The 27,563-nt window shown below is 43.2% G+C and overlaps 2 protein-coding genes and 2 pseudogenes across 6 annotated transcripts in view; 3 read left to right on the top strand and 1 right to left on the bottom strand.

Moving 5' to 3' along the window:
* The window catches only part of CUNH2orf81 (chromosome unknown C2orf81 homolog), a 15,966-nt gene extending 9,965 nt beyond the window's left edge, over nt 1-6,001 (top strand). The window contains exons 2-4 of one of the 2 annotated variants that reach the window (XM_023718455.1): nt 4,046-4,267; nt 4,369-4,593; nt 4,672-6,001. In XM_023718455.1, coding sequence (XP_023574223.1) covers nt 4,046-4,267; nt 4,369-4,593; nt 4,672-5,958 — 1,734 coding nt within the window. In that variant the 3' untranslated portion in view covers nt 5,959-6,001. Of the gene's footprint in view, nt 1-4,045; nt 4,268-4,344; nt 4,594-4,671 lie in introns of both variants that reach the window. The other variant, XM_023718454.1, reaches the window with a different exon arrangement.
* Nucleotides 6,002-8,273: 2,272 nt separating this feature from the next.
* LOC101570017 lies at nt 8,274-14,230 on the bottom strand (annotated as a pseudogene).
* A 1,281-nt stretch (nt 14,231-15,511) lies between these two features.
* Nucleotides 15,512-15,934, top strand: LOC111817468 (annotated as a pseudogene). The gene is made up of 2 exons (XR_002821657.1): nt 15,512-15,518; nt 15,631-15,934. The product of XR_002821657.1 is annotated as a neuropeptide-like protein C4orf48 homolog pseudogene (transcript).
* A 1,492-nt stretch (nt 15,935-17,426) lies between these two features.
* Nucleotides 17,427-27,563, top strand: part of Dctn1 (dynactin subunit 1) — a 33,534-nt gene continuing 23,397 nt past the window's right edge. For all 3 annotated transcript variants that reach the window (XM_023718364.1, XM_023718363.1, XM_023718362.1), the window contains exon 1: nt 17,427-17,619. The gene's annotated coding sequence lies outside the window, so the exon portion shown is untranslated. The remainder of the gene's footprint in view (nt 17,620-27,563) is intronic.

The following is a 27,563-nucleotide window of genomic DNA, read 5'->3' as shown; positions in this document are numbered from 1 at the left end:
AGCTATTGATAATCTTCTGAATTTCCACTGGGTCTATAGTAGTTACACCCTTTTCATTCTTTATTGCTTATATTTGAATTTTTTCTTTCCTCTTTTTGATGAGGTTGGCTAGGGGCTTATAAATTTTATTTAATCTTTCAAAGAACCAGCTTTTTGATTTGTTAATTCTTTGAACTGTTTTCTTCATCTCAATTAAATTAATTTCTGTTCTAATCTTTATGATCTCTTCCCATCTTTGGGCTCTGAGTTTGGTTTGCTCTTCCTTTTCTAGATGTTGGAGGTGCAGCATTAGGGTGTTTATTTGTTCCTGTTCTGTTTTCCTAATGTGTGAGTTCACAGCTGTGAATTTCCCTCTGAGAAGTGCTTTCATCACATCTCATAAATTCCGATAAGTTGTGGATGAATTTTCATTGAATTATATATATTGTTGCATTTCTTATTTAATTTCATCTGTAACCCATTGATTGCTGAGTAGGGTGTTGTTTAATTTGTGCTATTTTCTATCTTGTTCTTTTGACTTAAAATTCGTCATGAATATTTTCATACGCTGTTGCAAATTGTTTCTAAAGATTATTTTAGGACTGGGGAGATAGCTCAGTGGTCTAAGTGCCTGCCTGGCAACTGCAAGGACCAAGATTCAATACCCAGCACCACATGCCATGCCACAGAGCCGTCACCACAACGGGGCATGGTGGAGCAACCCTGTAATCCAAGCACTGGGGAGGCTGAGACAGGAGGGTCACTACCAGAGCTGCATAGTGAGACCCTGTGCCAAAAAGAAAAAGATTAATCATTACATGATATTCCTTATTTAGATGTAGCATAGTTAACCATCTATTGTTCCTTAGATATATGTTCAATAATCTGCTATTATAAATAACACTCCAGCTAGTATATTAAAAGTAACACTAAAGGAATACATACATATATATATATATATATATATATATATATATATATATATCTGTGTGTTTGTGTTTTCAAATGTTACATTTTATTAGTTCATTTTTTGTAGTACATAATTAAATCATTCATGGTGGGATTTTTGTACACATACATAACACATCTTAGTTCATTTTCATCCATTTTTTCACCCTTCCTCCCACCTCTTGGTCCTCTTCCCCCTTGCAAAAGACCTATTTCCCTATTTCCTATTATCCTTTATCTTGCTGCTTATTTATTTTGGCTTTCTCATTTTTGGGGAACCGTGTGATATGTAAACCTGCATATCTGATTTATTTCACTTAACATTCTAGTCTTAGAGTATATGCATTTTCCTACAAATGCCTCAAGTCCATACTTATTTATAGCAGAATAGTACTCCATTTTGTGCAAGTGCTACATTTTCTTTATCCATATGTTGACACATAAACTACTTTCAAGATTTAGCTAGTGTGAATTGTGGTGTTATAAATATGGGTATGCAAGCTGGGCATGGTGGCACATGCCTGTAGTCACAGCACTGAGGAGGCTGAAGCAGAAGTGTTGGTGTGAATTCAAGGCATAGTGAGACCAAAGCTAGCCTTGGTACATCGTGAGTTCAAAGCTAGCCTTAACTGTATAGCAGGACCTGTCTCAAAATTAGGATAGGATAGGATAGGATAGGATAGGATAGGATAGGATAGGATAGGATAGGATAGGATAGGATAGAATAAGGGTATGCATGTACCACTCTAAGGTACTATCTTAACTCTTTTGGCTTGGAATGTCTTCTAGATAACTAAAAGGGGAATAACTGGATCAAATGAAATTTCATAGTTTTAATTTCTGAGGAATTTCCATACTGATTTATAGAATGGTTTTACTAGTTTTGTCCACCAGCAGTTCAGAAGAGTTCCTCCTAAACCTCCGGGCACAGCCTCACAATGTTTGTTATTATTTGATTTCTTTTTAAAATTATTATTATTATTATTATTATTATTATCATTATTTTGGTACTGGGGATTGAACTCAAGACCTTGCACTTGCCATTCAGGCACTTAAGCCGCTGAGCTATGTCCCTGGCCCTTGACTTCTTGATGAGAGCCATTATTTCTGTGGTAAGATAGAATCTCAGTGTTGTTTTAATTTGCATTTCTTTAGTGGCCAGAGATCTTGAAATTTTCTTATGTGTCTATTGGCCATTTGCACTCATTTTGAGAAACGTCTGTTCATTTTAGTTGCCCATGTTTTGACTGGGTCTTTTATTTGGGAAGTCTTTTCGTTGTTGTTGCTCTTTATATATTCTAGATATCAGACTTTGAAAAATAGCTGGTAATTTTTCCTCCTATTTTGCAGGTTGTCTCTTGATCTGTTGTTTCCTTTAGTTTGATATGATTCCATTTATTGATTCTTGGTACAATTTCTTGTGCCACTGGGGTCCCATTCAGAAAGTCCTAGCATATGCCTATATCTTCAACAGTTGTACCTGTTTTATCTCCCAGCACAGTGTTTTTGTGTTATCATATATATATATATCTTTGATCCATTTGAGTCTTAGTTTAGTACATGGTGCTAGAGTATACCTTTTTTATTTTTATTTTAACATAAGCCTTTTGGATGTATTTATGGCACTGAAATTGCAAGATTGAGAAGGAGAAATACTTTTCTCTTTTTTCCTCTTGATATAGAATATTGCTATATTGTCCAGTGAATCTCAAGCTCTCACAGTCTGTGCATGCAGTCCTCATGCCTCAGCCTCCCTACTAGTTGGGATTGCAGGCATGTACCACAGATTCAGCATCATAAACATTTTTAATGTTCGTGATACATATTGTTGCATGACTTCCCAAAAATATTCCCATGACCTCCAATTCCTGTTAGCATGGTGTCACAGTATGTACCTTAGCAAAATATCACTACCACTGAATATCCTTATTTTGAAAATAATTTATACTTTGATGACCTAAAAATTGGAATTTAAATTAAGTTTGCATATTTTGATATTTTTAAAAGGTTGGCGATCTTTTCAAATATTAATAGTCATCTATTAATAACTCAGATGGGGCCTCTAATTTTCAACTGGCCTTCCTGTCTCAGCCTACTGGATTATAGGTTTGCATCACTATGCCTAGCTCTTTTGAATTTTTTTTTTTTTTTTTTTTTTTTGGTGGGGGCAGAACCAGGGATTGAACTCAGGTTCTTGCACTTGTCAGGCTGAATTTTTAATATATTTGAAGATATTTATCCTTTTTTTGTTTGTTGAAAATGTTTTTGTTTAGCAGGCAGGATAAAGTCAAACCACAGACTTTTATATGAATTCTGAGTATACTATCTATTTGTGTGATCCTGATCAAATTACATCAAATGGGAGTTAAAAATACATATGTAAGCTGGACATGGTGTCACAAACCTATAAATCCAGCACTCAGGAGGCTGAGGCAGGAGGATCTCCAGGAGTTCAATGCCAGCCAGTATTACAAAAAACAAAAGTAGGTTAAAAAATGCAGGAGACTAAATTGCACCAATAGTTTCAGTGTGCTTATTGATTCACTATTCTCAAGTTTTTTGGTTTTTGCTTTTTTTTTTTTTTTTTGGTGGAACCACCAGGGATTGAACTCAGGCCCTTGCGCTTGCCAGGGAAGCACTTATTCTACTTTGAACTCAAGAACTTTGTACTTTTAGTGCTGTAAATAGCAGGGAGCCACTGAGTTAGAGATTTATAGCTTGGGTTTACTGTATTCTCTCAAGCAAGTGATGGCCAAGTCCCATCAAGCTCCAGTTTCTTTGTAGAGTAGGCTTAGTAGGCTGTTAGAAAAGCCTACTAAGCCTGGTATAAAAAAAATATAAATTATTTATATCCCATACTTAAAAAGCATCTATCTATCTATCTATCTATCTATCTATCTATATTTTTTGTTGTTATTTTTTATTTTTTTAGCCCAGGCCGGCCTCAAACTCCAAGCAATCTTTCCACCTCAGCCTGCTGAATGCTGGGGTTATAGGCATGGGCCACCATGCCTGGCCAGTGGCATTAGAGTAAATGTGGCCCAGTCTATGTTCCTACCTTGCTTCCTTCCAGCTTCTCTCCGCTGCCTGCCCTGAGAGCTCTGTTTCATCCCCACAGAGGGCGGCTCGAGACCGCGCAGCTGCGCGGTCCAAGGTGGAGAAGGCGCGCCCACCCACGGTGCCGGTGCCACAGGTGGACATCGTCCCGGGGCGGCTGAGCGAGGCGGAGTGGATCGCGCTGCTGGTGCTTGAGGAGGGCGAGGACGTGGTGGGCGACATCTTGGCTGACCTGCTAGCTTGTGTCATGGACTCTGCCTTCCAAGTCTACCTGAACCAGCAGGTGGGCCGGGGCCTGGGTTTTCCGGACCCCACGCCCCTCGCCCTGCGGACTGCTGAGCCTCTCCGTGGCTTCCACAGTGCATCCCGTTCACCGTCAACCAGGCCCGGGAGGCCATGCTGCAGATCGTCCAGTGGCGCTTCTTAGCCCGTGACGAGGGTGAATACGCAATGGCCGAGGACCCCACGTGGGGTGAGGATGAGGAGCCACAGGCGTGTGTGACAGACACCTGGGCTCAGGGCGCGGTGCCCGTGGTGCAGGCGCCTGACTTCGACAGTCTGGAGGACTTGGAAATCGAAGAGGAAGAGGTAGAGGAGGACAAGGACCAAGTAAGCCCAGCCCCCAGGCTCCTTCCACTGAGATCTCAGGTCCCCTTCCCTTCTCTCATTGCACCTTGTTTCCCCCAGGACCCTGGGAACCCGGACCGGAATCTTTTAGGAAGATTGTGGCTGACTAGAGGCTCCCAAGAGCGGTCTCCAGAGCAGAGAGCCACCCCTGGCTCTCTGACCACACCCGAGCTCCTTCAGAAGGCAAGGCCTGGAGGGACTTTACCGGAACCTGGCGTCCAGGCGACAAATCAGTACTTGGCTGGGTCCTTGAATAGGAGTTCGCAGCTGTCCGGGGAGGCCATGTGTGTCCAGGGTCCCCACTCTTTGTTGGAGCCATCCCAAGTAGCCAGCCCTCAGGCTTCTGCAGACAGTGGGCAGACCCTGGACTCCTTGTTGTTCACAGACCCCTCCTCTTGCACCCCCCAGCTGGATGCAGCTGCAGAGGGGATGCCCAGCATGCCCTGGGGCCTGTCCTGTCTCTCTGGGGACGACCTCACTGTGCTCAGCTCCTCTGAGTCAGTGTGGTCTCCCGAGCTGTGGGACTCAGATGTGCCTCACTCCTGGGCTGCCCTCAAGGCGCGTCTGGACGCTGCAGGGTTTTCCCACCACTCTGTGCACTCCTTGACTGAGATCATGGTCCCAGACTCTAAATCTCAACCCTTGGAAGCCTTCCAGGGGCGCCAGCGGCGCGGAAAGACAGAGGCCAGTGGCAGACCTCAAGGTCCTGGGCTTGGTGACCGTGTTTCCTTAGCAGCTTTCTTGCCTCTCCAGTCTAACATTCCTTTCTGTGCTATAGACCCAGACCCCGCTTTAAACGTAGGCCCACTCCGGCCATCCTCCAGGTCAAAGGTGCCATTTCCCAGCCGTGGGACCCACTTCCTTTCCAAGCACCCAACGCTGGCTGAAGTTCCTCAAAGCCCTAGTCCTAAATCATGGCCCAGTGCCAATTGGCCAAGTGGCTTCGAGGGGGAAGCTGAGCTTCTGGGTGAGCTGTGGGCTGGCCGGACCCGGGTGCCTCCACAGGGCTTGGAGCTTGCTGACAAGGAAGATCAGCATTTTGGATGGCCACAAATGGCACCTCGGATCCTTGAGGCCTCATCCCAGATGCTGTGGAAGCCCATGGTGCAGCCAGAAGCCATGAAACTGGCTCCTGGTGTGAGCATGTGGAACCAGAGTACCCAAGTCCGTCTCAGATCTGCTGTCCCCCAGGAGGAGCCCAAAGAAGGAGGCACACCTTCTTCAGTTGACCAGCATGCCCTCCAGACAGGTGTGCCCAAGCCCCAGATGACTGGGGCAGAGCTAGTGAAGGCTACCCCCAAAGCATGGCTGCTTCCTTATAAGTCTGTGCGTGATTCTGAGTCCTAAACATCTGCCAGGGTGAACAGGACCTTCCCCTGCCTATGCAAAATAAAACACCAAGTTCTCTCAGAAATTGAGTGAAATTTGTTGTCAGTTTCTTCCAACGGTATCCCTCCTCTCTATGAATCCCAGAAGGAGCAGTTGTCCAGGCCTAGAAAAAGATAGAATAAAGACTGCAGTGGCCAGAGTCTGGGGCTAGGCTTCAGGGCCAAGGCTGTTCCCCAGGGGCATTCCAGCAGCGCCACCCCATGGAAAGGAACAGAGCAAGGGCTCCAAGTGGATCTGGCTCAGTAGGGCCAGCATTCTCCTGTCAGACAGAGGAGGGAGAGGATGGATCTTCTTAGGCGCAGAGTGATTCTTGAGAAACTTGACTTGCTTCAATGGTTCTTGGAGTTTAAATCAGTTCACATTATCCAGGTTTTACTTTTGGAGACAGATTTGGCCTATACAGGGCTCAAGAATGTCCTGAGCCTCTTGATTACAGACTTTTGGCAAGGACTAGGATGAAGCAATCATATGCCCAGGGTACAACATTTAGGGAGCTCACTCTCTGGTTCAAACTTAAACAAATGAGAGAGTGAATACCTTCTTGAATTTTTCTAAAGCTCCACACTTGCCTCATTGCTAGTGCCCACTCTGCCTTGACTTGCTCCTCTTTTTCCCCACTTGAATATCCTGATGGCCGGCTAGTAGTCTCTGCTATGTTATGGGAGCCATTCAGCACCCTGGCCTGTGATCTTGGCTCTTTCCTTCTTACTCTAGTTCACCTGCTTGGACAACATTGGTAGGATCTCATCCCAGGGACCTTTCCAGCAGCTACACATGTGACCTGGGGAGACTGCACTAACATGGGGACCAACAGTGGCAAGTGTTCTTCCCATCTGTCACTGCTAGAGGACTCTGCCCCCAACAGGGAGGGGAGAAAGGAGGTCAACATCCACTGTCAGCACCTTCATCCTCCTAGTTCCATTGCCCTCTAATCATCACCCAAATCAGCCCACTTTGAAACTGCTGTCCTTGAGGTACTGGGGAGATTTTGGAGCTGGCCTGTCACAGAGCCAGTGCAGTTCTCACCTCCAGGATGTGGGTGCATGGGTGTGAACTGACCTAGCTTAAGGCAGCCTTAAGCAGTGACTGCCAGCTACTTGGAGAGGTGGACAAAGCTCTGTAGCCTCCCTTTGCTCAGCAGCATCTGTAGAAGGTTCCTGAGATACACCTGCTGGTAAACAACACTGGAGTCATGGTATATCCCTGGACTTGCTTCCTCACACAATGCTGGAGTCTCCTTTCTAGTACAAGGACCCCCAAACAGACATCAACAAAGCGTGTGCATCCTGCTGAAACACCAATCCATACAATCCCCTAAAATTTCTTGAGTTATAACCTCAAACCTCATTGTCCCATCTTTGCATGTGTATGGCCTTGTGGTATTTCTACTGAATCCCAACACATCCTCCAGACTTTGTTTCCCTTAGAGTAGCCTCTCTATCAGCCACCACTTACATTCTCGTCTCCTCTCAGGACATCCCTGACACACATCCCAGAAGGCCTAGTGCTAGTCTTTGCCTCTATGTTGGGACCCATCTGCTTTCAGTTTTTCACTAAGGTAAGTCAAGATGGGTGTTCACCTTCTGCGCTGTCTTCTTTTCTCTGTAGCTTTGTTAGTTACTAATTCCTGTGGCTTGGCCCCCAGAGGCCTGCCCCCACAAAAGGACCTTTACATCAAACTATATCCTTAGCCCTATCTGTCTGACTGTCTGTCTGTCTGTCTGTCTGTCTGTCTATATTTATATTTTGAGACAGGATCGTGGTAAGTAGCTGAGTTGCCCAGGCCAGGCTTTAACTTGTGATCCTCAGCCTTCCAGAGTACTGACATTAGAAGTGCATCATCAAACTCCCAACACACTTTGTGTCACACAGCAGGGGAACCCAGTCAGTAGAAGTCAGCATTAGGAATCCGACAAAATTACTGCTTGGTGACCTCCCTAACACTACTGGCAAGGGGGTATGGGAGCCCATCCTTCCTTCACATATCTGTTAGTTTTAGCCAGACCAATAGATGATCATTGCTGCAAAATGTTGCGAGGGGTAGAGGGTTTGGTACAAGAAACAGTTGTTGGGAGTGGTGGTTCACACCTGTAGTCTCAGCACCCAGGAAGCTGAGGCAGGAGGATCACTGCAAGCTTGAGGCCAGCTTCAGTTCAAGACTAGCCTGAACCACATAGCAAGATTCTCAAAAAACAACAAAAAAGAAAACAAAACAAAAACTGAGTTTTTGCTCTCATTAGGTTGCCCCAGCCTTGCTCAGTTTGGTATAACTTTTAGTTCACATAATTTAGCAGCTGGGAATCCTGGTTAATCTCTAAGGACTGCAGGTTTAACATGGAGGCTGATAAGAAACCTGAATGGGGTAGTCCTGTAGGGAAAAAACCCCACCATCTGTGTCTGAAATAAATGGATGGGCCTTGAGGTAACCTCTCTGGTCTCACTTATTTTGGCTAGTTACAGTTTCTAAAACAACTTGAAAACACCCATCATACTTAATCTCAGTACAAAGAATTCAGGACCAAGTATGCATGTTACATGCATCAGGCAGGCTACAAATTATTATAGTCACCACATCATCGTCATCATTGTCGTTGTCATCATCATCATCATCATCATCATCCTTTTTTTGTGATCTTTTTGAGACAGGCTCTCACTATGCAGCTCCAGCTGGCCTTAAGCTCATTTTGTAGCCCAGGCTGGTCTCGAACTGGCAACCATCCTCCCACCTCAGCCTCCTGAGTGCTGGGATTACAGGCATGCGCCACCACACCTGACACATCATCTTCATACTTCGTTTTCAATGCATTTGACAACTCACTGGCAGTATTTTGTGATATCATATTAGTGGTAATAAGAATGTTTTTGAACCCAGTTAATGTTGGATTAATCAGAACATTCGGAACCACTGAAGTTGCAGGAATGTTGGCTTTGACAGCAGGGGCTTAAACCTCTGTCTGGTGAGGGACACCAGAGCCCCTGCTTTAGCTGAAACAGACACGGCCTGGGGGAAGGGGGGAGGGTACTGGGTCTGCTAGTAACTAAACCAACGCTCAACCACAGAACTGTTAATCTTCCCACAGAAATAGATTTTTTGTGTGTAAAGACTTGAGTCTGTGGCTTGGAGCTGTTAAGTAGTATTGATCGGGCAGTAATCTAGGACCTGAATGAATGTGGCTTGATCAATGGCAAAGGATTTGGTTTCTCTGTCTTGTGATATCTGATAAACAATCTCTTGGGGGAGAAGAGGCACAACACTGGGCAGTGGTACCCTGAATTGCCAGTCGCCCAGCATTGGTGTCGACAGTGGCTGTTTCTATATGGCTTGAATCAATTTTACTTATTTATTTAGTTGAAAAAAATTTAATATCATCAAAATTGTGGTTACATATTGGAAGGCAGACTCCAGCATCTGATTTATAACTCTTCACTCATATTCTGTAGCCTCCCCTCTTCAGCATTTGTGTCATCCTCCGTGCATCTTTTGGCATCCTCTTGGGAAAAGCCATCTCGCCAGATGATATCTTCTGACCAGATTTCTCGAGCTACATCACCCTGATTAATGAGTTTCACTCCTGATCTGGGTGCAAGTTCTTTGCCTAGTGTGGTTTCTCCAACTCCTGGTCATGAGGCTATCTGGGAGTACCATAGTCCCGACGCATGCGCATTGTCCTGGCTATCTTCTTGATGTTAACCTGAGGAGACCTTGAGCCCAGGACGCAGCTAACCTGCACCCACGTTACCAACCCCTGGAAACAATAAGTTAATAAATGTGCTGTTTTAAATTTTTTTTCTTTTATTTATGTATTTGGTACAGAGTCTCACTATGCAGCTTAGACTCACAGTGATCCTCCTGTTTCAGCCTCCCCACTGCTGGGATAATAGGTGTGCACCTATTTCAGTGGCTGGCACAGCCAGCCTGGTGTTTCATGGCCAGCAGGCATGGGTACTGGGGATCGAACCCAGGTCCTTACACTTGCCAGGCAGCGGCTTAGATTTCCAAACTGTCTCCCTGGTCCTTTTTTTTTTTTTTTTTTTTAGAGGAGGAAATTTTACTGGAGTAAAGGAATAGGGAATAGGAATGGAGAATAGTAATTGCTCCTAAGAGAACAGGAGGGTACCTAATGGGTTGCCCAAATGTGCTGTTTTAAATTACTGAATTTGTAATGCGCCAGTGCAAAACTGGTGGATCTAATGACAGTCAACTTCCTTAATTTTATTTGCTTAGAAAGGTATTTGTTTCACCTCTAATTTTGGAAGATCATTTTGCTAGTCAAGGAATTATGAGTTGACATTTTTTCTTCTCCTGTTAAAGGTAATATTTGTCTTCTGGCCCTTGTTATTGTCATGGAGAGATCAGATGTTAATCTAGTAGTCACTTTGCAGAGACTCTGCCTCTCCTTTCTTACTCCCTTTAGATTTTTGTCTTTGCCATTGATTTTCTACAATTTGATGATAATAATCCTCAACATGTCCTTTTTATTTATTCTGATCGCAATTCCTGAATCAGAGGATAAATACATATCCTATATCTTTTAGATATGTCCATTTTTCTTCCTTATTAACTTTCTTTTTTAAAAAATGTATTTGGTACAGGGTCTGCAGGGTCTACAGGGTCTCACTACATAGATTAGACTTGTAGTGATCCTCCTGTTTTCAGCCTCCCTAGTGCTGGGATTACAGGCACGCGCTACCACACCCAGTATCAATTGCCATCTCAGCGCGCCCGGGGGTGGGGCCAGCATGGCATGCCAGGTATCAAATCCAGCCACTGCGCTGTGCCTAAGCAGGCACTTTAGTCCACTGAACTATCTGGCTGGTCCTTTTTAGTGTTTTTGAGACAGGGTTTCACTATGCAATTCAGGTTGGTCTTGAACTCACTTTGTAGCCCAGTCTGGCCTCAGTGATTCTCCTGCTTCAGCCTCCTGAGTGCTGGGATTACAGCAGTGTGCCACTATGCCCAGCATGCTGATACATTTTAAAAATCATCACATCAGTATCATATTGCCTTATTACTATGACTTTAAAAATAAGTACAATTCTCCACCCTCATCAGCCTTCTTTTTACTTAGAAGTTTCTTGGCTATTTCTTCTATTCTTTAGACATTTATTAATTTGTTGTCAAGTTCCTAGAACACTGATTGGAATTATTCTGAACATTTAAATCAATGTGAGATAACTAACTTCCGAGTGACTTTAATTCTTCTTGCTTAAGAATGTGCTATATCTCACATTTTAAAAGCTACCTTTACTGTATCTTCAAATATGAGTTTATAATTTTGTGTTATGCATTTCTTTTGTTGATTATTAGTAAGATTGTTTTGAAGCTGAGTGGTGGCACATGGGTGTAATCCCAGTCTGGGTTACATAGTGAGTTTGAAGCCACTTTGAGCTACCTTGTGTCAATGCCCCCAAAAAAGACAAAGAAGAAAAAAAAATCAATTTGATTTTTAAAATTGCATAATTTTCCATTTTATTTTAAAAATTTTTTAATGTATTTTAGTACAGGGTCTACAGGGTCTCATTTTTTATTATAGAAATGCAATGTTTTTTTGCATACTGATTTTATATACATCCACCTTCCTAAATATTTTTTATCAATTCTAATAATTTTCAGATTATTTTGGCATTTCTTTGCAGGTCATCACATCGTCAGTGAAAAAAGTAACAGTTGAATTTCTTAAATTCTAGAGTTACCTTTTTTGTTTATGTCTTTTGTATCCATTTCTTGCCTCTTGGACAGTGTTGGCTACAGCTAATCCACAACCTCCTCTCCCCTGTATCAGTGCTCCTCCTCCATACCTGGCTTGCTCACCTTTGATTGGCCACCTGCCTTTTTTTTTTTTTTTTTTCTTTCTTTCTGCCTTTTATCTATCTATCTATCTCCAAGTTTTTTTTAATGGGAAAACCCACATCCTTTTGGAAAATACTGTTCTTTCCGTGGGGAAGGTTTCTCCCTCTTGATTCCTTCCTATGTCCTATAATACCTAGGATTATATATATTTTTTCTTTTTGTTTTTGTATTTTAGTACAGAGTCTACAGGGTCTTGCTACACAGATAGGGCTGGTAGTGATCCTCCTGTTTTCAGCCTCCCAAACACTCAGATTATAGGCACACACCGCTACGCCCAGTCTCAGTCCCCATCTCAGCATGCCCCAGGGGTGGGGCTGGCATGGCATGCCAGGATTGAACCCCAGTCGATGGCTGCACCTGCCTAAGTAGGTGCTTTAGTCCGCTGAATTATCTGGTCAACCCTAGGATTCCATTCTGATGCAAACAGATGTTCTGTTTTCTGCAGCGCACTCTGGGGTGAGGCCCCCCTTCCTTAGCACCAAGAAGCATTTGGATCAGTCCTGTAGTGCACTTCTTTTCCATCTGAAGCCTGGCAACTTTATATAAAAAAACTCAGCACATCCATGGAAAGTTGCTAAACCCACTCAGAAGGATGGGGCACTTGGAAATGAATATAAAGAAGGCATGGTTGTCAATGTGTGTTCATGTGGATGACTTTCTGTCCTCCATGATATAATGTTTAGCAGGGAGGAAAGCAGGGTTCAGTGCAGTGTACCTATATAGGAAGCTGCTGTTTGCATTTAAAATGCTTAAGTTTCCAGAGACTCATTTTGGAACTGTAAAAAAAAAAAAGAAAAATGTGGCATGTTGAGTTGCTTTGGAGCCAGGTGTGATGGCCCACATCTATAATCCCAGTGTGGGGGTGGGTGGGGGATGGTCTTTGAAGTAGGATTGCTGTAAGTTCAAGGCTAGTTTGGACTACATAGTTCAAAACAAAACAAAAAGATTCCAGAGAGAGAGAGAGAGAGAGAGAGAGAGAGAGAGAGAGAGAGAGAGAGAGAGAGCTTCCCAAGAAAAAGTTGCTTTGGGTAAGCATAATGGGGATGGAGTGAGTAGTATATTTATTTATGCTTTAAAAATGTGTGCATATTTGCAGTAACTAGAAAGTGGAGACACCCCAAAGGTCTGTTAAAAGAGAAATAGATAAACAAAAAGTGACATGTTTATACAATGTAATATTTTTATATACAATGTAATATTAACTCAGCCTTAAAAAGGAGTGAAATTCTAGCATGTGCTATGACTTGGATGAGATGTAAAGATGTCAAGCTCTGAGATATAAGCCAGACACAAAAGAACAAGTATTGTGTGATCCTATTTTTATGAAATATCTAGAATAGTCAGATTCACAGAGAGAGAAAGAACAGGGTCGGCAAAATAGCTCAATGGATTAAAGCGCCTGCAAGCAGGCACAAGGGCTGGGGATTCAGTCCCCTGGCCTGCCCTGCTGGCCCCACCCCCAGGGTGCCCTGAGACAAGCAATTGAGACTGGGGTGGTGCGTGCCTGTAATGCCAGCTCTTGGGAGGCTGTAAACAGGCGGATCACTAGGGTCCAATTTAGTAGTGAGACCCTGAACACCCTGTAAACCCTTCCCTAAAATACGAAAAAAGAAAAAGAAGAAAGAAAGAAAGAATAGTAGTAATTGGGGGAGGAGAAGGGAGAATGGGGAGCAAATATGTTTCAGATATGGAGTATTAGCGTGGAAAGATGAGAAAAGTTCTGTGAGTGGAAAGTAATGATTGCTCATGAACGTGAGTGCAATCAGTACCAATGAACTGTCCATTGAAAAAATAGTTAAAATGGTAAATTTTATGCATATTTTATCATAATGATAAATATGAGTGTACAGTGCTTTTAAAGCCTTTAAATTTATTTTTTCATGCCATTTCTCTTTCATTAAGGGCATAGGGATGATTTCTAGTAAAAATATGGATCTATTTATTATCTGACCAAGATGTATCCCACCAATATTCACTATCTTTCAGAGTGATTCATTGCAATGTTGTTCACAACATCTTTGTTGCAATTGCAGTGAAGTAGCAAGTAGAGGAAACAGGTTAATACATTTCACGTGCCCATGCCATGGAGTTCTATGCATCAGAAGAAAATGAATAACCAGGATCTCTATTTAGAAAGAGCCCTAAGATATATGAAGAAAGTGCATGATTTTGTCCTATCTGGGCTTCTCTCAGGCAGAGGAACCAGGGCAGCGGGTCCTCCTCCAGCCAGCTCGGACACCTGACCTGCTGGGCATCTCTGGTGGCTTCCACCTCTCTCGTTCTCTTTCATGAGCTCCTGCCCTGGCGGATGCTGGCAGGGTTCTAGGTTCCGTCCAGGCAGCTCTGCTGCAGGGCCACCGTGGACTGCAGGTATCCCATGGTCATGTGTGTCTGGTTCCCTGTCAGTGAGGCCGCTAGTTGCGTTTCTTTTCAGGAGGAGGGAGAAGTGTCCATGGCATTAACTATTGCTTCTCCCTGTGTGTAAGCCTCATTATCAGAATGAATCTGTGTTCAGCCTAGTCATTATACTGAAATAAGACTTTTATTTGTTTTATTTTTATTTTTAATGTATTTAGTACAGGGTCTACAGGGTCTCACTACACAGATGGGACTCAAAGGGATCCTCCTGTTTTCAGTCTCCCGAGCACTGGGATTACAGGCATACATGTGCATGCACGTGTCTGTGTGTGTGTGTGTGTGTGTGTGTGTGTGTGTCTGTGCCACCACCCCTAGTCTCAGTAACCATCTCAGCGTGCCCCAGGGACAGGGCTGGCAAGGCATGCGGGGATATAACCCCAGTCCATGCATCTGCTTAAGCAGGTACTTTAATCCAATGAGTTATCTGGCCAGCCCTTGAAATAAGACTTTTAAAGAAGGGAAAAAAACAACAGTAATAACATACCTGTGGTGCAGTAACCTGTACATGATGCTCTGCTTGCATACAGAATTAGTCAATACAAAAACAGCTAACATGTGAATGCTTTGTGTTCATTTTACACTGTTGTATTATAAGTGTATATGGTATAAGTAATTTCTCAGAGGCTTTTCTTTCTTGGTAGTTGTTTGTGTGCATTTTGTTTTGTTTCCAACAGCATCTCACTATACAGTTCAAAATGATCTTGAACTCACTAAGTAGCCCAGGCTGGTTTGAGCTCATGGCAGTCCTTCCCACAAGTTTGTACCACCATGCTCAGCTTTTGTGGGTTTTATTTATTTTTGAGACATAGTCTTGCTTCATGGTTCAGGCTGACCTTGAATTTACTGTGTAGGCCAGACTGGCCCGGAGCTGGTGGTGATCCCGCCTCAGCCTCCCAAAGGCTGGCTTTGCAGGTGAGCACTACGATGCCGGGTTCTTTCAGCTTCCTGAGAGAGTCGCTGAGTTCATTTAACAACACCTGATGAGCTAGATGCTGTCATGTAACATTCTCATTTTACCAAACAGACAAGAGGTTAAGGGAACAGCCCATGATCTCACACAGCTAGTAAACTGCGTCTGTAAATTGAACCCCCGTCCATCAAATCCTGCTCTCCCAACATCTTTGCACACTTGGTCGATTATTTCTTTAAGTTAAATTAGAAATGGATGCATTAAGAGGGCAGGGGATATAGGTCAGCGGCATAAGCACCTACCTGGCAAGGGCCCGAGTTCGATTCTCGGTTATGGGGGGTGGGGGAAGGTGCATTGGGTCAAAATGTTAATTTGTAAATTAATGTAAAAGTGTCAGGTGAGGCCCGTGGGCTGGAGCAGCGGGCCTGTGTCGCTGAACCTCTTGCTGCAGGGCGGCCCGGGTCCTTCCTCGGCCATAGCCCCCTTGCGCCCGCATACCGGTCCCTGCTACCGCTGCCAAGTCGTTGCTGCTCTTGCTGCTGAGTGGCGCGGCTAGGCGCCGCGAGGAGCTCTCGGTCCGGAGCGTCGTCCCCGCGCAGAGCCGCCCGTGCGCGGGCTGCCAAGCGTTCGAGTTTGTGCAGCACGCGCTGCAGGACCTGCGGAAGACCGGCCCACACCTGGACGCGCGGACTGAGCCCCTCCTGCTGCAGGCTGACCGCCGGGCCCTGTGTGCGCCTTGGCCGGCTGGGCGCTGATCACCCCAGCCAGTGCTGTCTTGGGCAATAAACTCTGCCCATTTAAAAAAAAAAAAAAAGTGTGAAATGCCATCGCACAAATTTGTTATTTTACATTCCTATCATAAAGGCTTGCGGACGCTTGCAGCCCCACATGATTAATAATACTAGTTGTAGCAAGGTATATTTTTCTCCAGCTAACAAATACCATTTATTTTTAATCAGATTTTATTGACTTTTTTGTTTTAATTTTAATTTATTCTGTGTGCCACGAAGATTTTAGATACACATGACCTGTACATGATATAACTTGATTTTTTTGAAGTTATACATATTTAATGTATGTAATTTGGTGAATTATAGCATATGAAACACCTGTGATAACATCACCATAATTAAATTAATGCATATATCCAAACCATCCAAAGTTTTATTGTATCTTGTTTAGTTTTGATTTGTTTGTCTTTGAGTATTTGGGGTTAAGAACAGTAAACATGAAGTGTATTATTTCAGTAAAGTTTGAAGTACACGGTACAGTACAGTATGAACAAGTGCTAAATCAGATGATAGAAAATCTCTAGAATTTACTTATCTAGGATAAAGTGTTATAGCCATTGAAAAATAAAACACATTGAGTTCTGCATATTTTGCCTTTTCCTTCAGTTTTTTGTATTTCTCTCATTCATTTTTAGTTTCTTTTTTTCACTTTATTTGCCATAATTTTATTGAGAAACAAATAGCAATGAGACAGTTTCAAATCAAATTGGTAGGACAGTTTCAATAATTAACACATTGCATACATTCTTCCTAGTGGCTAATTGCTGTACAAGATGCAGACATGATATCCTATTTACAAACACCATTAGAACAAATCCCTCTATTCATTAAGAGAATGTAACTATATATCTATCCTATTTTGAATACACAGATACAAAATGGACATTCATCTGTATCCCCTTTCTTGTTTAGTTCCGTTATTTGAATATTATAGATATGTTAACTCAGCAAAATATTCTAAGAGTCCAGTAGTCCATAATATAACTTGATTTTTTCTATTCCCTTACCCTTCCTTTAACCACTCCCTATTAACAAAAGCTTTGTTTCCATATTTCCTTCTTTTGTCATTTTTTTAACTTTTCGAAATACGATTTTCTGCTAGTGTAATAACTAGCCATTTCACATTCAAGAGATTTTGTCGCCCAGTTTCGCTGCACAGTCTCCCTCTCGCCTTTAGAGGGCGCTCGCCACGACGCGCTCCTCTACCAAGGTCCTCATCGGCTTCTCGGGCATAGTGCGCGTGCGCAAGTTCCTCCTCAGGTGTCCAGCTTGGTGCCTGATGGATGGCTTCCTAGCCGCACTCTATGCGCACTTCTCAGCCAGGGCAAGACTGTGGAAACAGTAGCATGTTCCTTTGATGCAGAGCGCCTCTGAACCTCTTGGGAGCGGGGTGGTGGAGCGGCTGTGTAGGGGTCGGGCGGCTAGTAGGGCAGTCCACGAGGGCGGGGCGCGAGGCGGCGGGGCGGGGCCCGTGGGGTCTTGGGCGTCGGTCGCCGGCGGGGCCGGAGGTGGGCGCGAGGCCCCTGACAGGACAAGTACGGAGGCGGCGACCCCGCGGAGCGTCTGCCCCGCCACCTTCCTTGCGACTGTGAAGTTGACCGCGGCGGGCTAGGGGTTCCGCGCCGGCCTGGGGCGCGGCACCGAGCCAGGTGTGCGGGGCGGGGGCCGGCGGGTGGGCCGCGCGGGGGTCTGGGGGCTCCGCCAGCGCGCTGGCCCCGGGGCTTGTCCGACCCACCTGAGCGCCTCAGCCTGGCCGTGTTCGCCTGGGCTTAGAATCCCTGCGCCTCAGAGTCCTCCGGAGCTGCTCAGGTCCTCTCCTTTCCCGGGAGCAAACCCATACTGAGCCACAGGTTTCCTCTTGGCACATGATTGAGAAATCTATATCACACGAAAAAAAGAAATCAAAGAAGCTTCAGGCGTGGAAGCCTGGACACGGGTTTGTGGTGTGTGCACTCCCTCTTCGGGGTCGTGAAGTCATCTTGCCCATCCTTGTCGACTTCAGGCAGGACCACCGCTAAATCACACAGATGAGTAACTTGGCTGTTTTTAAAAGAGGCAAAGATTTAGAAACTTGCCCTCGTTGCGGCGTGCACAGCAAGCTCTTAATGATCACTTGCTTCTATGGAATGTCTGCTTAGAGTACTGAGCATCTAAGAGCTATCAGGTGGAGACTGACATTCTTTGCCTGTGTACCAGCAGAACCTAAGCTGTAGGATGTTAAAAGAGAGAACGTTGTTGTTGCTGTTTAGCATTTGGTGCTCAAACCTGTTTGGAAAATTCACAGTTAACGTTTTCTGTACTGCAGACTATTTTAGAGCCTTCAATATGTTAATGTTATGTATCAGAAATAGCCAGCTGTAGGTATATATGAAGAGTTTCCCAAAGTGTGCTAGGAGATCCATACTGGATTTTATTGGGTGGTGCCTCAGTTTAATGTCTGATGCAGTCTGGGATATGCAGTTTTAGGATTAGAAATTCACTGTGTGGAAAGGGGATTGTGGGTTAGTACTTTTCTAGTGTTAGTGAAGTGTTCTTAAAGCACAGATTCTGATTGGTTGTAAATTTCTAATAAGTTCCTAGGTGATGCTAATGTTTCTGGCCTATGGACCCCACTTTCAGTAGTAAGGGTGTAGGTCACTGGATTGCAAGTTGAGATCATGTTCTGCTCTCTGCTCTCCAGATAAACTGTGGCCTTGGGTGAGTCACTTCATCTGTCCAGGCCTTAAAATAGGAGTCTGGACCAGGATGCCTCTAAAGCTCCTTTTGGATCTAAAACACAGTAGTTCTCATCCAGTTTTCCTTATGATAGTTGAATTTCATGTAAAATATTATTGTCAACTTACCAACTTTTGTGCTTTGGCTTAAACATTTCAAATAATGAGGAATTAGATATAAAGCATCCTATTGGGTTCCTGGAAAGGCACAATAAGGATATTTTTCAGGTTGCTGAAATATTTTTCTGCAACTTTCATCTTGCTGGTTCTAGGTTGCTTTTTGGAATCAAACAAACAAACAAAATCCCTCTTTGTAAAAGTTGACCCTTAACCCAGCATGGTGGCATGTGCCTGTATTCCCAGAAGACTCAGAGATTGAGGTAGGAAGATGATAAGTTCAAGCCTAGCCTGGATGACTTAGTGAAATCCTCTCCAAAAATAAAAAGTAAGAAAGAGCTGGGACTGTAGCTGGTGCAAAGGCTCTGGGTCCCAATACTGTTAAAAAAAAAATAAAATAAAATAAAAAAAAAATTGACTCTTAAGTTTAAGATGACAGCTGTTCCCCCCGCCCCTTCATGTTTAAGAAATTTCTTTTTAAAATTTGTCCTTATTCTGTATGTAATGGGGCTTTAACTGGATTTTGAAGTGTGGGTGTGGCTTACATGGCTAGAAGATGCATCTTAAGTAGCCCAAAATGGTGCAGAGATGAGACTGCATATTGTCAGGTCTAGGATTTTGGTTTGATTAAAGAGATGAGATGTCAGGGGAAAATGTTGAGCAGAAGAATTATATGGACAAAGCAATATTTTTGAGGATGTATTTGTCTTTCTGTGGCTGAAAGTGAGGCAGTGTCAGGTTTCCCTTACCTGTAATAGAGGACTTAGTTTGATGATAACAATAATGCCTTGTTTTTATGTACAATACTACAAATCAAAACTGTGTGTGTGTGCGCGTGCCAGTTCTGGAAATTAAATCTGGGCCTTTGCACTAAGCTACATTCGTTCTGCCCCTTTTCTTGAGACATGGTCTCATTCAGTCACTAAATCACTCAGGTTTGAGCTTAAGTTTGTGATCTTCCTGCCTCAGACTGCTAGAGTGCTGGTAGCACAGGCGTGTGCCTCCATGCTTGGCTCCAGATCATAGAGCTTTTCATGAGTCTGATGTCATTTATTTAATTATCTTGTGATATAGACGGAACAGCAGACAAGGCACCAAACAGCTATTGAATAGCAGACCAAAATGATGACATTGGTAATGGTGGAGAAAGGAAAGGTGCTGGAGGCAGTATTAAGCAAGAATTGATTGACTGGCTATGGCAGTACAAAGGAGAAATTGTTATAGAAAGTCAGAATAGTTGGGAGAATCATAACACCATTGACAACTACCACTCTTAAGTTTTTTTCTGCCAGCTCTATCATTGCTAGTGGCTGCCTAGGGTTACAAATTGGGAGAGATTGTAGTAGGTGATTCCCAATTGCTTGGCCTGTCTATAGTTACTAGATCCTTCTAGGGGGCTTGGACTATCTGCCTCATCCAAAGGAAATGCAAAGTGGGATCTCAGTATCCTTTGTATGGCTAAGAGATGAGAGGTGACTTGAATCAAATCTATCTAAGGCCCTTACCATCTTGAAGAGTCTACTTTCGTTCAATGCCTTTTTTATGTGTGTGTGAGGCAGGCACCATTTTCCTTTTGGTATCAGTTGACCCTGGCTGATAATGATCAAATTAGTATCCAGTCTGAGTTTCTGACTGTGTACCAACCTTCACACCTCCTGGGGGCTTCACTGAAGCAGAATGGATCCTCAAAGTCTTAAAACTGTTTCCCTAGAAGATCTGCACTTAGTCTAGAGCCCTCTCTGTGATTCTCTTGAGAATCATCACCAAATTCCTAGTACCTGGTGCTGCCCCTAAACTTCTAGTTTATTAGTCTTCTATCTGGAAAGGAAAGAGCTATATCTAATGGGGTATATATCTAATGGTGTGTGTGTGTGTGTGTGTGTGTGTGTGTGTGACAGAGAGAGAGAGACAGAGACAGAGACAGACAGACACACAGAGAGACAGAGAGAGATTGACAGAGGCAGAGACTGAATGACTTAATTTCCTACCACTGGTAGTGGTTGTTAAGGGTGCAGCTATTCTCAGAGAAAGTCAGTGCCATATTACGCCTAAAGCCAAGTGTTGGTACAAGCTTCTGTTCAGTGTTCACAGTACAATGCACATGTTTGTTGGTTAGATATTTAAGATGGATAAAATGCTCTCCTGGAAGAATCATGATACAGTAAAGTAGATACAGTTTCATAGTGGAGCTTTTTCTAAGTTGCAGTGTAAAGGCAGAGCAAAGAATGACTAGTTATGCATGAAAAGTCTTCAGGAAAGAGGTAATTATGAGCTGAGTCTTGAAGGATGAGAGAGAATTGTTCTAGTGACACTCGTAACATTTGCAGAGGCTTAAGGGGAAAGATAAGCAGATCCAAGTGTCTAGATTATAAAAGAACTTTGGTATCAAAGGAGAGATGATTGCTGTGATTGGTTCATAGTGATGCCAGGGTTTCTGTGGTCTAGTAGTGCTAAGAAGATTCAGTTTTGTGGCAAAGAAGCCACTGAGGAATCTAAAGACAGGGAGTGATGATTGTATTTTGGGATGCTAATTGTGGAGATAGACTAAAGGAGGAGAATCTGGATCAGGGATTTGGGGAGACTTGTAATAAGAGCAGTTGGGGCTAGGCAAAGTAGTATAGGCCTGTAATCCCAGTATTCTGGGAGGCTGAGGCAGGAGGATTGTAAATTCAAGTCAGATTTGGGCAGTTTAGCAAGACTGTCCCAAATAACCAAACCAAAACAAAACACTGAAGATATAGCTCAGAGAAAGCCTCTGGGTTCAGTCCCCAGTTCCACCATATAGCCATGCATGTATGCATGCATGCAAGTGCGTGTGTGCATGCACATTGGCCCCTATGCACGCGCACGGGCACGCACAAACACACACACATACACAAAGAGTAGTTTGGACAGAATGCTGAGCTAAAGATTAGACTGATGGGATGGACAGGAGGGGACACATTTGAGCAATTTCAGAGACAGAATTAACCCAAGTAATGACTAGCTGGTTGTTAAGAATAAGAGAGACGGAGTTGTTGAGGATGACTCAGTTTTCTAGTTTGTGTGGGTGGTGGTGCCAGGAGCAAAGAGGGGATACAGGAAAGGAACCTCCTTTGAGATACAAGAGCTAGAACATTTTGGGTTATCTGAAACTTGTGGGGGGTGTGGCACTTAGTAGACCGGTAGAGATATGAGCCTGAGGTTCAGAAGAGTATGTCTGCCTAGGGCTGATAGGTGTGTGAGTTGAAGTTGTGGGTATGAATGTACTGTCCCAGCCATACTCATAGAAAGGTGGATATGACAGATGAGATCTGAGGGATTACTGTATAAGGCAAAAAAAAATTTTGCCCAGGATACCAAGAAAGGAGAAAATTCCAGGGAATGGGAGCAGCAGTTCCAGTTGCTGTAGGGATGAGTAGAGTGAATTTGGAAAATGCACCTTGAGGTTGGGTGATTCTGATTGTGGTCACCAGGACTCTTACTTTTTGTGAACAGCTCCAGTGGAGTGGTGGAGACAGGGAGATTTCAGTGGTTTGAGTTGTAAACGGGAACTATGCATAGGGAGGGAGCCTGTACTCACTGTGAGAAGGTTGGCAGAGAAGGGAAGAACAATGGTGGGTGCTTGTGGAAGAGGAAGCAGGGACTGGAGACAGTTTTCCCTAGAATATAAGAGAGCTGAGCATGATTTCCTAGTGCTATGTAAGAGCCAATAGAGAAGAAGCGCTAGAAGAAGCCATTAGAAAAAAGATGATTGGGGCTGGTGAGATGGCTCAGTGGTCTAAAGCACCTACTTAGAACAAGCTTAGCAAAGCATAGGGACCACGGTTCAATCCCCCAGCACCACATGCTAGCCAGCCCGCTGGTGGACTGAGCTGGCCACACACACACAAATAAATAAATAAATAAATACATAAAAAGTTACTTTAAAAGAAAAAAAAAAAAAAAGAAAAAAGATGATTGCTAACTCAGGTCCTCAGAGGATTGGGAGGTGGGCCTGAAAGGGAGCAAGGAAGGAATTCAGGAAGAAAGACCTTGATGGTGCAGATATATCTATATTAACAAAAAAAAAAAAAAAAAAAATCTGACTTGTTAGGCTGAATTTTCTTTCTCAGCATGGTACTTGTAGTTGTTGGGGTGGAGATGGTGGTGTGGGCTTCATAAGAAACAGGAACTTGTAAAGGAAGCTTGAAACAGCCATTCAGAAGAAATAACAAAACCGAGGCAAAAACTCCAAGAGTATCCATACTCTGAACAGAAGTCTTAGATTTTTAGGCTTTTCCTAGTGTTCCTCACAATAACAGTGGCTTACATTTATTGAGGGCTTCATACCATGTATGGTTTTAAGTGTTTTTCTGGCATTCTTATGTGATTTTTAGTAACAATCCCTTTAGAAAAATACTGCTGTTATCCCTATTTTATAGAAGGGGAAATTAAGGCATGAAGGATTATTTAAGCTTTGTACTAGTTATGTTTGTTAAATCTGTGCAGAAATGAAATTCCTTCTTTGGAGTTATCAGAAAAGCCAGAAATTTAATCTCGGCCACCAGCTTTTAATCTTGAAGCTGCTAAGGAGTGACTTAGTGTGCTACTCGGCATCATGGTAGCGTGGATGGGTAGAGCATTGGGGCCAGTGTTGGCTGCCAGCCTTTTGCAAGTACACAGGGGAACTCTGAAATCCTTGAGTGATTTTCTTGACCAGAAAGACTAGTGACTGATAGTCATTTGTCAGGTATTGCAGGCTAAGACTGTGTCACCTTGTATAGTGAAAAGGTGATCATCATCACCCAGAAAAAGAAATTTTCTTCTACCACAAAGTTATGGGACTAGACAGACTTACAGCTTACATAATAAAATGATTATTAACTCACCTTATGTGTTTTCCCAGTGGGTATGATAGACAGGATTTGCAGGTAAGGTGTACACCTGACCAAAGTGAAAGGAGACAATGATGGGATGACAGGATGGAGACAAATGAGCTTACCTTTTTCTGCTACAGCCACTGAAGCATCATCTCTGTGTCCTTCCTCTTGAGGTTGCCATGGTTACACCTTTGCATGGTGGTTCAAGGAGATTGATTTCCATTATGATCAAATGATGACGTGGGTTTAAAAAGAGAAAAGACAGAGTGATCTGCTTCTGGGGAGTGGCCCCGGTGAGCTGCCAAACAGCAGAGCCTAGCAGAGCCTAGCAGAGCCGAGGTGGCTGTGGCTTTGTTAGCTGCTTTAGCTTTTGCTGAAGTTGTGAAATGGTGCATCTTTCTCTTTAGAGCGCAGGCTCAGGATTCCCTGCCTGCAGGGTCCTAGTGCCAGGAACTTGCTGGTTGATTGGGGAAAGAAACCAAAAGGAACTTAAAAACAGGCTAAGTGGGACTCCTGTTGTTATTGGGAGTGTTGCTGTTCTTGAATACTGGGCTGAGTGCCTCTTGCATTCCTATAGAGGTTCTTTTTTTGAAGATAAGTGAGGTGTAATGTGTAGCTTTCCTTTCTGACTTGGGAATTGGACCTGGAAGTGATTGGGTATATTTTGGGGAGTGGGACACTTTGGGAGTAGGCAAGCCTTTATTCAGATTTTCAATATGCTGCAGACATTTCTGGCAATAATAGAGTTGGAAAGGTGAAGGAAGTCCATTTAGGGCCTATCAATCTGTATGAAAGATCCAGGAGTCAGACATAGGAACAAAAGGCTATGTACATGTTATTTTCCTGGACATCTGGAAAGGGATTTCTGGAATCGAGCTTCACCCCTTCCGTTCTTTGCAGACCTTTTCCCTTAGGCCTTAACCTTGATGGGTTTACACCCATACTTATCTCTTCCTTACTAATGCTTTCAAAGATGTACATTTTGTCCTGTTGTCAGACTGGACTTCAGAGCAGCTCCTTTAGGAGTGGAATCACACAAAACAGATACCACTAGTCCAGGATCAAGGTTTGGTGAAGTGAGACAAGAGATCAAAGTATTAGGGGATGTTGGAGTGCCAGTAAAAGCAAGGCAGAAATGGTTCTGGCCAGACAGAAATGGTAGAAACAAAAAAAAAGCTTTCTACTTGTTTCTCCTTACCCCAAAGTCTACTTATTTCCCTGTCATTTTCTGAAGTTTTCAATGGTAACTTGTTTGCCACATACAAAGATTTTTCCCTCTTCTTCCCATTTATTCCTAGATATTTTAGTAGTACTTAATGTGGTGGAGGAGGAAAATGGATTAGAATTCTAGAGTATCTCTGTTCTTCCTGAGAACATATAACTCAGAAGAGTGCTGTGGGACTTAGGCTAGGGCCTACAGTGCTATGGAAGGGGCATCTAGCCGTACAGCTAGTCAGATATTCCTTCCTGCCATTTTTGGCTGTAATACCTGGGCAAGTCAATTGACTTCAGAGACTCAGTTCTATCACCAATAGAACAAAGGTAATGAAATCTGTTTTGTTGGAAATACTGTATTTTAAGCTAATATATTTTCATGCAGTTATAAAAAATAGTACAGAGGGGCTGGAGAGATGGCTCAGTGGTCTAAAGCACCTACTTGGAACAAGCTTGACAAAGTATAGGGACCGCGGTTCGAACCCCCAGCACCACATGCCAGCCAGCCCCGCCCCCAGGTGGGCTGAGCTGGCCACACACAATAAATAAATGTTAAAATAAATAAATAAATAATTAAAAAAAAAATAGTACAGAGATTGCAGTGCTCTTAGTTTTCCACAGTAGCTAACGTCTTGCAGAACTATAGTACAGTATCACAAGTAGGACACTGACATCAATAGTTAGTGTTCTGAACACACACAGTTCTAAACAGTTCCATCACTGTAAGGACTTCTCATGTTGCTCTTTATTAAAGTTGTACCTGCTCTCCATACCCTTTTGTACTTCATAACTACTTGTCATCACCGATCTCACAAGTTCATATTTGAAGGGGATAGTGAAATATATGGGTTAGTAGGCATAGGTTTGCCCTAGGGAAGGCTATAAGAACATTGCTATTTTTTTCTCTTCTAAGCTGCTCAGTTTCCCTTTCTGTTGCTCAAATTCTGTTCATGTTTCAGCCATCATTCTTACGTTACTTGTGCTTGAAAATGCCCCAGTTCACTTGTTCACTTACTAAATAAACATTCACTCATCTACCCATTTTTCCTAACAGCATTCAAGTTTCTCCTGTATACAAAGCATCATTGATACACCATTGCATTAATGATGGAGATATCAGAAATACATTGAACACCTATTTTGTATCAGGTATTTTTCTCAGTGCTTAAGTCTTACAGCATTTTTGTAAGGTAGTATTATTTTTCTCATTGCAAAGGAGGTAACTGGGGCTCAGAAGGTTAAATATCTTGCCCAGGGTTACATAGATGAAGAAATAGGAGACCCAGAACTGTATCCAGGCCTGTCTCCAGAGCCTACACGCTGTCTTTTTCCTGTGTCAGGTCTGTCCTGGCCTTTGCTGAGATTTTCCAGTATTTTTTGTGCATTAACCTCTTTTCTTTGATGACCCTCATTCAGCTCCTCCTGACTCCATGTTTATTATTTCAGCAGCCTCCTTGCTGTAATCTCATCTTTGCCAAGTTGCTCTTGCCTCCATTGTATCCTGCACATGCCACCAGTTTGATTTTCCTAAAATAGCTTCACTATGCCACTCTACTGCTGAGGAACGAGACTAGCTTCCTGTTTTTATTGGAACAAGTCCATCTGTCTCTGCCTCATGTTAAATTTCCTGTCTATCCATACCCTCCTCCTAGTATATCTCAGTAAATATTTGACTCCACAAGCTAAAGACAAGTGGATCATAAAGAGAAGTTGTGGACTTTTTTTAAAAGGCTTATAGTGTAATAGAACTCATTTAGAATTTTTCACTTCAACTAAGCTACTCTTCTTCAAGCAGAATTATTTTTGTCTCATACTGAGTGCACAACTTATTATGCTTTCTAGGCCTTTCCTCTCCACATAGCAAAATAGTAGACAAAACAATGCTATGCATCAGACGTGGTGGCTCATGCCTATAATCTGAGCATTCAAGAGGCTGAGGCAGGAGGATTGCTGTCAGTTCAAGGCCAGCCTAGACTACATATAGTGAGTTCAAGGCTGGCCTGAACTACATAGCAAGACCTTGTCTCCCCCCAAGCAAAGAAACAATGCCGTGATTTGAGATATAGTTGAATACCTCTTTCCAGTGCATATTTTTCCTATCTGTATCTCCTTATAATATTTATTGTCTAGAAATTTTACTGTAAGATTTATATACCAGCTGGGCATGGTGGCACAAGCTTCTAAGGCAGGAGAATTGCTGTGAATTTCACACCTGCCTGGGCTACATAGTTTATTCAAGGCTAGCTGGCTTCAATTACATAGTGAGACCTTGTCAAAAAAAAAAAAAAAAAAAAAGGTATGTACTAGCTGGCCTTCTGCCAGTAATAATTCTTTGTATTTTTGTAGCATCGGTACTTTTATTTCATTTTTTTTCCACCCTTCAAAAAGTGGAAATAGGCTTCACTCAGAGCTATATATATTCTCAGCCCTTTTTGAGACAGGCCTTGCAGAGCTGCCCAAGCTAGGGTTAAACATGGGAGTAGTGAGATTACAGGTGTCTGTCACCACTCCTGGCTTTCTTTTTATAAAATACTTTTATGTGTTTAATCTTGTTTGAGTCTCATAACACAAATCTAGGTATGGCAGATGTTTTCCTATCTTACAGAAGAATAAATATCTCTCAAGAATATAGTGACCGGGCTGGAGAGATGGCTCAGTGCTCTAAAGCACCTACTTGAAACAAGCTTGGCAAAGCACAGGGACCGC

Source organism: Octodon degus, unplaced genomic scaffold (assembly GCF_000260255.1).
Source record: "Octodon degus isolate 3935 unplaced genomic scaffold, OctDeg1.0 scaffold00058, whole genome shotgun sequence".
Lineage (NCBI taxonomy): Eukaryota > Metazoa > Chordata > Mammalia > Rodentia > Octodontidae > Octodon > Octodon degus.
Note: the sequence above shows the minus strand (reverse complement) of the source record. Positions and strands in the feature narration are given on the sequence as shown.